At 60.3% G+C, this 10,645-nt stretch overlaps 1 protein-coding gene across 5 annotated transcripts; it reads left to right on the top strand.

The window, feature by feature from the left end:
• Positions 1-280: 280 nt before the first annotated feature.
• On the top strand, positions 281-8,439 carry DLK1 (delta like non-canonical Notch ligand 1). Of its 5 annotated transcripts, none has more exons than XM_061395352.1 (6): positions 283-524; positions 1,707-1,770; positions 2,308-2,438; positions 5,272-5,413; positions 7,433-7,712; positions 7,866-8,439. In XM_061395352.1, exons 1-6 carry the CDS (start codon positions 458-460, stop codon positions 8,178-8,180), a joined length of 999 nt encoding a protein of 332 aa, XP_061251336.1. In that variant the 5' UTR covers positions 283-457; the 3' UTR covers positions 8,181-8,439. The 5 variants fall into 5 exon arrangements, with proteins under 5 accessions (XP_061251335.1, XP_061251336.1, XP_061251337.1 ...); XM_061395353.1 differs by having other exon boundaries at positions 7,887-8,439; XM_061395354.1 differs by having other exon boundaries at positions 284-524; positions 7,932-8,439.
• The last annotated feature ends 2,206 nt before the right edge of the window (positions 8,440-10,645 follow it).

Consider the following 10,645-nt stretch of genomic DNA (forward strand, 5'->3'; position numbering starts at 1 on the left):
TACCGAGACTTGTTCCAAGCCGGCCCGTGTGTGCGCGCCCGTGTGCCGTCCTGTGGGGGCAACGTGTGCCCAACGCGCGCGGGGTACCTGTGCCCGTCTAGCCAAGAGTGGCCCGCGTGCGCGAGCGGGTTTCCGGGACACCGCAGTGGTGGGGGGCGGCCCCGCGAAAGGCGGGGGTCACAGGGACTGGCCGGCGCCGGCCCCGTGCGCACGAAGGCGGGGGCGAGGGGCGGGGGCCGCGGGGGGGCCGCGGTACGAAAAGGGCGGCGCGCGCGGCGGCGGCGGCAGCTCGGCGGCGGCAGCGGAGAGCGCAGCGCGCAGCCCGGTGCAGCCCTGGCTTTCCCCTCGCCGCGCGCCCGCGCCCCCTTTCGCGTCCGCAACCAGAAGCCCAGCGCGGCGCCCGGAGCAGGTCCCGCGCCCGCGCCGCTCCCGGGACCGCGCCCCCGGCCGCCCCGCGATGGCCGCGACCGCAGCCCTCCTGCCCGCCCTCTTGCTCCTGCTGGCTTTCGGCCGCAGTGCCCATGGTGAGCCCCCCGGCGGCCCGGCTCGCGCCCCCTCTGGGGAAGCCTGCGACGCCCCCCTGGCCGCCCTGTGCCCCGCGCGCCCCGTCCCGTGCGCCCCGACTCCCGCCCGTCCCGCCTAACCCTAAGCCCCGCGCCGTGCCTGCCTCGCCCCCCTGCCACCCTCGCATGCCAAGCCCGGCCCTGGGGTCCTGGGTGGGGGGCGCGGGGAGCGGGAGGGCTGTGGGACCCCCGGCCCCTTCCCGCCCCGCAGAAGTGGCGCTCGCAGGGGCCCGGTGCGCAGAGCGGAGGTATGGAGAAACGAGGTGATGCTGGGGAGCCCTCTGTGAAAACGCTCTGGGGTGCAACTTTGGGGGGGGTCTCTGCGTGTGCGCTCGGGAGCAGGCCTGTGGGGGCTATGGAGGGTGACTGCCGTCGTCGCCCCAGAGTCCCAGCCGGGAGCGCAGGCCGTGCCCCTCCCGCGTGGCGCTGGTCTAGGTGAGGGGCTGCGACACTCCTGTCTGCGGCGGCCATCTGTCCGTGACGCAGCATACCCCCTTCGCGCAGGGCCCTCCCCCCCCACTGCGCCAGTGTTTATGGGGGGGCTGTCTGAAAAGCTGCTGAGAGTTAAAATAAACGCACACAGTAGGTGCCTATTAAAGTGTTAGAATCTCTAAAGGGTGTCAGAATTGCAGTCTTGTCCGCAAAACCCTTGTTGGTCTTTTTAATACCAAGCGCCTGGGGTGGGGAGTTTGACCTGGGTGCCTGGCTTCGCTGGGATTAACCTTTGGAAAACTCAGACGCCTTACCTATGAGCCTTCCAGGTGGACCTGTCTGAGCTTTCCCGAGCTGAATACCTCAAAAATCTGTCCCCCGCCCCACCTTTAGCTCACTTTGTAAAATTGAGGGTTTGGCCCAGTCCCCCGGGGTCAAGCTCTTTTGGTTCGATGTCTCCCCATCCCTGCCCTGAAGGGCCTGACGTTTGTCGTTTCTCTGAGGGACGCTGGGTGTCTGACCGGGCTCCGGGAGCTAGGCAGTGTGCTGTGATGACCCCAGACCCGGGAGCAGCGGGGGCTTTCCCCTGGGTGGCTTTCGATGGCGTGCCTGACTGTGGGCCAGGCTGGTAGAGCCCCGGTGGGGAGGAGGCCGCCTTCCCGGCCTGTCGGGCCTCGTGCAGCGAATGGCGTAACCTTTCTTGTGCCCCAGGAGCTGAATGCTTCCCGGCCTGCCACCCTGAAAATGGATTCTGCGACGATGACAGTGTGTGCAGGTAATGGAGGGGCTCCCCAGAGGCAGCTCGTGGCAGGGACGAGTGGGGGGGGCAGGGCAGAATTCTGGGGAGCTGTGACGCAGTCAGAAAAAGTGGGGGGCCCCTGGACTGCAGCAAACAGCGCCCTCGCCCACACAGAAAACCAACCATTGGGGGAGAAGGGTGGGGGAAGAGGACTGGGTGTCTGGGGATGGCGGGGGCGGGGGGGGGGACATGGTGCCACTGGCTCCTGTCTGTTTCCTCAGAGATGGGGGCGGGCAGGAGAGCCTTTTGCAGGGTGAGACCACTGCGGGCCACTGCGGCAAAAGGCAGCTCTTCCCCTGGCTCCTAGGGACCCCTCTGCCCGGCCCCTCAGCTCATCTCGAGTCTAAGCTTTCCCGCTCAGGTGACTGGCGTTGGTTTCCTGCGACCCACCGGCCTAGCACTGTGCAGAGACCCCCTCCCCGAGCGCTGTCAGTTCCACAGCAACTCCCTCTCCACCCTTGTCCCCCCCCCACTCACATGCCCCCATCTTTCTCCCCCACCGACACCCCACAGGTGCCAGCCTGGCTGGCAGGGTCCCCTGTGTGACCAGTGCGTGACCTTTCCCGGCTGTGTGAACGGCCTCTGCGTGGAGCCATGGCAGTGCATCTGCAAGGATGGCTGGGACGGACACCTCTGTGACCTAGGTGGGCGCCTGCCCCTGCCCTCCCTGCCCCCAGCCACCTCCTCCCCGCCCAGTGCGGTGGCGGCTGCCTCCCCTCCCCCTGCGGCCTTCGCCCAGCACACCCAGCAGTCTGGATGGTAATGATCTGTTTATCCGCTTCCCACTGGTGCTGGGGGCTTCCCCACGGGGAGGGGGCACTTACTGCTGCTCCCCACTGCACCACCAGCGCCCAGCAGTGGGGAAGGCACTGGGGTGGGGGGTGGCGGGGGGGCTGCCTGTTGAATAAAGAGTCCCAAAAGGATCACGCCACCCAAAGCTGAGAGGGTGGGGACGGCAGAAATCTGTCCCAGGGGAGTGGGGGCACTGAAGCTCAAAGAGGGAAGGGTCACAGAGCCAAGATGCCAAGGAATCCACAGGTGAGGCTACTAAGGATGCTGCAGCACACACGCAAACACACTTGGAGAGGGTGCTGGGTGCTGAGCGCTGGGGCCAGCGGCTACCGGGTCAGGACCACTGGGACAGGGCTGGGGGCTGTGCTGGACGAGGCCAGGTGTAGGGGCTGGGGGGTGGCAGGTCGGGAAAGGCTGAGAAGTAGCTCGAGTGCAGATTGGTGTTATCTGTTGATTTCAATAATTTATGCCATCTTTGCCCTCCATTACCCTGAGAAGTGGACAGTTGGCTGTCGCTGCAGTTTCAGGCTGCAAAATGTTCAACCGAGCCCATTCTTGTTTGGCAAAACCTGCCCTGAAGCCCAGGCAGACCAGGGTCCTTGAGAAAATTCCCCTGGCAGTGTAGGCAGCTGCCATACGCCAGCGTCTGCAAAGTTTCCCAGGAGGGAAACTGAGGCTCAGGGAAGCAACTGGGTCTGCTCATGACTCTTAGGAAGTCAGGAGAACAGCCGGCTGGCTACCAAACTCCACCCTCCGCCTCCAAAATGTGTTCATTCTCATCGGGGGGCTAATGCTTTCCTTGGAGAAAAACCTAAGAACTGTAATGTTACCGTTCCGCGCAAAGCCATAGTGGGCTTTCAAGATCCCCCAGCATGTGGGTCTTTAAAGTGCCCTCCCCCACACCCGCACGAGGCAGGTTTTTCCCTATAGCTGACTTAGGCTCTGGCCAGCAGGGCTTGACTCCCTGCAAGAATCTCTGAGCTGTTTGGGGGACCCAAGGGGGTCCCGGAAAAACCACCATTGGGGATCAGGGCTTTTTAGCCCGGAGCCCCACTCTTTGTGATATCTAAGCCCGGGACCCAGACAAAAGGTCCCTCCCCACTGGGTCGACAAAAGCCTGGGGCGGCTGGGTCCAGAGGAAGCTGCCCTCCGGGTAGTTCCTGGCCTTCTCCCTTTTCACCCGTCTTTGAGGCTGTCACTGCCACAGCTGCTGCCCCAGCAGGCAAAGACCCCCCGCCGCTCTCCCCTTGTGGTGGCTTAATCCACCCGACTTTGGGGTTGGAGGCCCTGGAGGGAGGGGGAGAAGGTGAGCCGATCCTCGGATCCTCGGCTCTCACTGCAGGAGAGGAGTGGGAGAGGAGTGGGTGGTCGATAGCTCTTGTGCTTACACGTAAGGTTCTCAGTGACAGGGGAGCCTGGCGCTCACGCCCAGGGCCTTCCCATAGTGATAAATCCCCTATGTTCCCCTTGTGCCGGCCAGACTCCTCGTGTGAGCTCTGCACAGGCCCTCGCCTGGCGTGCGGGGCTTTTCCTTACTGACGGACAGCCATCCCCTCTCCCTGAGAGGATGCAGGGCTCTTGAAAAGAGCGAATCCATCTGCACGTGTGTGGCCACAGCCCCCAGGGACCCCCACCCAGAGCTGCCCCTCAATCACCGCTGCGCCTCTGGCTGGCCCTGGCCCAGGCGGCAGCTCAGATGGTGGAAAAACCCAAGGGGAAGGGGGGACTCAGACATGGGCTGGGGAGAAGCCCTCCTTTTATAAGCAGGGAAAGTGAGGCATAGAGTCTGGGGTGGCAGGGTGGTGGGGGAGAGTTGCAGCTGGCTGAAGGTGGATGCAGAAAGGGTCTCTCTCCGGTCAGAGAGCCCCCGCCTCAGGCCCCCCTTTGTTCAACCCGTCCCTGCCTTGCTGAGCCCCGAATAATGAAGTGTGCGTGACGGGAGGTGTAAAAAGGCGGTGGAAATATACCAGTGTTCATGGAAACCCGTGCTGACAGGCGAGCACTCAATAGCTCTCATTTCACCGCCTTCAAAAGATGCAACCTTTTTATCATAGACCCCCTTAGTTCAGAACCTGAGAGCAGACAGACCACCAGGAGACGAGGCAGTGCTGGGGTTCAATCAGGTTTCCTGATTCCCAACAGGGGGCTTTACATCTCATTTCCTCCCCCACCTCCCCACTCCCCTTTGATGGAACAGTATACAGGGGCAGGTGATGTCTCTAACAGTTAGTTGGGCTGCACTCACCCCTCCACCTCCCGGGCACCATGGACCTCCTCAGACACTAGAAACTGGTCTGGAGCGTTAGGGGGAGGGGAGGGGTCTGCAGTGAAGGTCAGTGTTGCAGAACCCAAGAGGTGACCTGGTGCCGGAAAAAGGGCACAGCGGGCCTGGGTGAAATCTTGGTGAACGGCCGTGACTTTGTGTCCTCGGCCTCCAGAGTTGTTTACTTAGGTCAGGGTTCTGGGGGAGTCACAGAGCTCCCTTACTGAGGACCCCGCTGGGTGACCTTGGACAGTGACCACAAGCAGAGAATCTGGGCTGCTCACACGGGCTCCCCGCCTTGACCAGAGGGAGGGGTGCCTCTCTCTCCTTGCCCCCACCCAGGATGCTCTCCTTCTAGCCTCCGTGCCCCCAACCCCGCCACCAACCTCATCTAATCTCCCTGGTTTTCTCTCCCCTCCCAGACATCCGGGCTTGCACCTCGACCCCCTGCGCCAACAACGGCACCTGCCTGAACCTCGATGACGGCCAGTACGAGTGCTCCTGCGCCCCCGGGTTCTCAGGAAAGGATTGTCAGGAAATGGATGGGCCCTGCGTGGTGAATGGGTGAGCATTCTCTCCCTGCGGATCTGATAAAACGCTGCTTTAGAGTCCCATTTCCACCCCTTAAAGACCCTTTCAGCCTAACCCAGGCGGACCTGTCGGCGGACAAAAGACCGAGGAAGTGCTCCTTCTGCAGCCTGCGGGGGGTCTGACCCCGCGATGGGGTCTTTATGGGGGAGTGTGTCCTTTCCATCATTTTTTCCCAAACAATCCTGAAGGCGATTTCATATTCCCCTGACGTCCCCAAGTCCTGATGTGTGTGAATGACAGTAGATTGGGGACTGTGAACCCGAGCCCCAGCGGCATAATTTTCTAAAGGTGACGTAAGGAGATCAGAGTTCGGCAGTGCCCGAGGCGTTGGTGAAACCCGCTCTCCGTACCTTAGGGGCGGCTTTGGTTGGGGGAGGGGGTGGCAGGCTCTGCGTTTGGGTCTCCTGGGATGTACGTCTTAGGAGGTGAGGAGAGGGGGCTGTGGCCAGCACAGGACAGGCGGGAGGGGAAGGGGGAGGGGGTCCGGCCCCCAGCCACCCTCATGGGGAGGGGCCACCAGGGCGTGGGCACGGCAGATGGACCGGTCCCTGGCCTCTCCGGTGCCCCCCTGAGCAGACTTCCCAGCAGCGCAGCCGTCTCTGGTCCTCATCTGCTCAGCGGCACTGCCCTCCTCACCCCCCGAGGAGGGGGTTTAAACGGAGGCCAGGGAGGTCGGGCCAGAATTCAGGGCAGTCTCCAGTCCTGGGCCAGTGGCTGCAGGTGGGGGGACGCCCCTGTTTCATGAGGAAGCCGAAGTGTAAGTCCCTTCCAGGGACGGGGCAGAGAGCCCCCAGAGCCACATGGGCCAGGAACCAGCATTCTTGCAGCATTCTAAAAATCAGCATTCCAGGGCTGATTCGTGTTGATGTGTGGCAGAAAACAGCAAAATCCTATAAAGTAATGATCCTTCAATTAAAAGTAAATATTAGGGGAAAAAAAGATCAGAGTTCAGGGTGAGGTCGGAGGACAGGGGTGACCACCGAGCTCCATTTCTGCTTCCTGGCAGGAAGGGGAAATACGGAGCAAGACCTTTAAAATATTTTGCTTTCCTCCCTAATAGACTTGAGCCCGTCTGTCAAAATAGAGCCTGGGGTCCTTGAAATTCCTCCAGAGCCCTGGCTCCCCTCGCCCTCACCCTTGCAGCAGCAATGCTGATTCCTTGCGCTCCGAGCCCCTTTCTTCCCCGGAGTTTCGGCATTTATCAGATGACAAAGGGTCTGCTCGTTTAAAAGCACTTACATTAAATGCTCCGTGTACTCCGCTTTGAGCAAACAGCTTCGGTCTGCAGGCTGCACTGGGGTGAATGAGCCACTATTAACCAGCCAGGCCCAGACGCTGCTCCTGCCTTGCAGACAGCGTGGATTTCTTTCACTCTGAGAGTCCCCAAGGGCTTCCCAGTACAATAGCCCGCAGGCTCACTCCACGGAAAATAAAATTAATAATAAGGGGCTGGGGGCGGCGGCGGTGGTGGTGGTGGGAGAGACTGAGGGATACCCTGCTTGGCTCCGCCTCTGTGGCCCAGGGGCGGAGCTAAGGGGAGGGTGGGCTGAAGCCCTGGGGTATCACTAACTTTGCCTCTCTCAGCCTCAGTTTCCCCACCTGTCCAGTGACTTAACCGTCATGCCTCTGGTTGGAGAGGTGACATAGAGGTGGGAGAGGAGATGGGCATCCTGGCACGGGAGGTCAGGCATGTTCCAGGTTGGCGGCGTGATGGGGGTGAGGTGCCCACCCCACCTCGGATGGCCCGGGAGCCCCTCACAGGCAGGGGCTCCCGGTGCCAGGCACCCACTCCCCACCCCTACCCCGGGGCCTCCCTGGCTGGCACTCCCTCAGCTCTGAGCGTTCTGAGCACCTGCCCTTTGGTTGGGCCCCAGGAGGTTTGCGGTGTGGCACGAGGGGGGAGCAGGGCACCCCCCCCCGCCCCCCACCGCAGCCTTGCTGTCCTAGCCAAGCGCCCGAGGGCCCTTTACGCTGTGCCCTGTTGTGCTGCAGCTCGCCCTGCCAGCACGGAGGCAGCTGCGTGGACGATGAGGGCCGGGCCCCCCACGCTGTCTGCCTGTGCCCCCCTGGCTTCTCGGGCAACTTCTGCGAGATCGTGACCAACAGCTGCATCCCCAACCCGTGCGAGAACCAGGGCATCTGCACCGACATCGGGGGTGACTTCCGCTGCCGTTGCCCCGCCGGCTTCATGGACAAGACCTGCAGCCGCCCGGTGAACACCTGCACCAGCGAGCCGTGCCTCAACGGCGGCACCTGCCTGCAGCACTCCCAGGTGAGCTTCGAGTGTCTGTGCAAGCCCGCGTTCACCGGCCCCCGGTGTGGCCGGAAGCGCGCGGCGGGCCCCCAGCAGGTCACCCGTCTGCCCAGCGGTTACGGGCTGACCTACCGCCTGACCCCCGGGGTGCACGAGCTGCCGGTGCCGCAGCCCGAGCACCGCGTCCTGAAGGTGTCCATGAAGGAGCTCAACAAGAGCACTCCGCTCCTCTCCGAGGGACAGGCCATCTGCTTCACCATCCTGGGCGTGCTCACCAGCCTGGTGGTCCTGGGCACCATGGGCATCGTCTTCCTCAACAAGTGCGAGGCCTGGGTGTCCAGTCTGCGCTACAACCACATGTTGCGCAAGAAGAAGAACCTGCTGCTGCACTACAACAGTGGGGAGGAGCTGGCCGTCAACATCGTCTTCCCGGAGAAGATCGACATGACCACCTTCACCAAGGAGGCCGGCGAGGAGGAGATCTGAGCAGCGCCCCACCGGCCCCCCCCTTCTCGGGGTCCCCGCAGAGCCCCCTGTCTCTCTGTGCGGTCTGTTCTTATCTTTGTGGTGGAATTTGCTCTCCTTTGTGTCAAATCTGGTGAACGCTACGCTCCCCTCTCCTGCCTTTGCGCTGCCGTGTGTGTGCAACCAACGTAATTGCCAGATGAATCCTCTTTCTCTCTTCTTAATGCATGATATAAAAAAATAATAATAACGATAATAATAATGAGAATTTCATCTTTAAGTGAGTAAGACAAATAAGTATGTTATTCTAAAATCTCAACCTAAAATCAAAAAAGACCAAAAAAAAACATGGCAACAGTACCAGGGCTCCGTGCCGACGCCCCCTCCAACCAGGGGTGGGGTCTCGGCCACAGGGTCCTCGTGAAACCGTTACGAGTGCTGTGCATGACCACCCACTGTGAAAAGGGCTAAAATCTCTTTCGTTCGTTAATTCTCACACACCACTCCCGACTCGCACTCATGTCAACACCGCAAAGCTTTAGATCTTCCCGATTGACTTGGGATTTTAGCAGAGTGCAGCGGCCGTGTGTCAGGCAGAGAGAGAGAGAGAGACAGCCCCGGGTTGGTTGCTGGGGGCGCTGGGACCTTGTCCCAGCCCTGCCACTCACTCGCTGTGTGATCCTTGGCGAGTCCCTTTCCCACCCTGGGCCACCTCCTCCCCCCCACCTCCAGGCGGGGGCTTGAACACCATGACCCTCAGGGTCCTCTCTTGCCCTCAACATCTGAATTAGGAACGAGGGAGTGATGAACCAAAACTGTGCCCCTAAAAAATTAGGATCTGATGAAGACTAAGTCTCATCCTGGGATCCGAAGGTTTTGGCCTATCCTGGATGTACACTTGATGTATTTGAAATGAATTTTGACTGCATTTCTCAAAGTGGGGAGCCTCCTGGCCCATTGCCCACCTGGAAACGGTCGCCCCCTTTGAGTCCCAGTGTGCAGTCTGGGGCTGACCCTTAGGCAGCCTCCTCCCCAACCTACCCACCTACTCAAGGCCCCAGCAACTGTGCCTGCCTCCGACCCTGTAGGTTAGAGATGTCCCCCAGCAATTTAAGTGCATCTTGAACCGCAAGTGCCCCGGTGTGTCTGAGCAGCAACACAACCCTCACCAAGGTTTTTCACAGGGTTTGGTGGAAATTATCGCTTGTGGGGCATTTTCTAGTTCTGTGGCCATAGAGGTACCAGAGCAGACCACAGCGTGGATTTCATTTGTGTTGCTGAGTTAACCACCCTCAGATCCCCAAAGACCTAGCCAGCTTCTGAATGATAAACGTTGCCTTTTTTTTTTTAGAAAAAAGAGCATCTATCTTTTGTGCAAAAGTAGATGGGACAGAGTTCTGTTTAGCTTTCCAGCTCTCGGAGTTGGGCAGCTAAACAGCCCTTGGGTACCAGTTAGGAGTATTTTGTTTCTTGAATTATTAAGATAGGAATGTATATTCTTAGCTTATTGAGCATTATTACCTGCCTTGCTTACCTTGCTAAGCCACCGTCACCTACGCCGTCTCCGTCATTCGAATCACATGCATCCTCATGCGTCACCAACTGTCACATGACCACCAGCTCATCACCCGTCAGCCACCGGTTTACCGCCCCAAGCCCCTTGTCATCGTGTTTCACAGCCCGACCCTCATCTCCCCCAGGCTCCCCAGTTCTCACCTAAGACATTGTCCCCATCACTCCAGATTTGTCATCTCCAGCCCAAGCCACCCTTACAGTCCCAAGCCCTCCCCCGGCGACCACCTCCCACCCTCGCCCCAAGCAGTCAGCCTTGCACCCTCGCCCCTCCTTGTCCCCGCTCCCAAGTCCTCTCCCGCCCCCAGCTCAAGTTACTGCCCCCACCCCTCCCCTCCCTGGCCCTCACCCCCAGTCTCTAACAGCCCTCACCCCAACCCCCTCTACCTACCCCCCACCCAAGTCATTGGAGTCACCATCTCATCTCATTTTAAGTTTGTTTTAAGAGATAAAATTTAAAAAAAGACAAAAAAAAAGAACTGTTGGCTTGGTTGGGTGGGGGTCTGGCACCCCCGCCCAGCCTCTCTCTCACGTGAGACCCCCTGATCGAGTCAGCTGACGGTTCTGATTCTCAGTCTCCCCTCGCGCCAAATTCTAAGATTGGACACAGCAATCAAATTTCTCTACTCCACGCTTTCGACCTCCGTGTTGTAGAGAACAGCCACGTCTCCTGACGACAAGGAAAAGACCCTCACCCCCACCCCACCCACTGCCTATCCTTGACCAGTTCCTCACCCATTCATCCTTCATCCACCATCCATTCAATCCGGAAGCATTTCCAAGCACCTGCTGAGTGCAAGGCGGTGTGCAGGGAGCTGAGGACGCAGGATGAGGGGCCCTCTGGGAGGGGCGTGGACACACAGGAGTCCCCAGGGAGCCTAGCGCAGTGCAGGTAAAGCAACGTGGGAGGGGAG

Source organism: Bos javanicus, chromosome 21, assembly GCF_032452875.1.
Source record: "Bos javanicus breed banteng chromosome 21, ARS-OSU_banteng_1.0, whole genome shotgun sequence".
Taxonomy (NCBI): domain Eukaryota; kingdom Metazoa; phylum Chordata; class Mammalia; order Artiodactyla; family Bovidae; genus Bos; species Bos javanicus.

What these genes read in the sequence shown, in the direction of transcription:
- DLK1 (XM_061395351.1), top strand. Translation starts at nt 458, where the DNA reads ATGGCCGCGACCGCAGCCCTCCTGCCCGCCCTCTTGCTCCTGCTGGCT. An exon ending in GACGATGACAGTGTGTGCAG is followed by an intron (nt 1,771 to 2,307) that starts GTAATGGAGGGG and finishes GACACCCCACAG; the next exon opens with GTGCCAGCCTGGCTGGCAGG. An exon ending in GGGCCCTGCGTGGTGAATGG is followed by an intron (nt 5,414 to 7,432) that starts GTGAGCATTCTC and finishes GTTGTGCTGCAG; the next exon opens with CTCGCCCTGCCAGCACGGAG.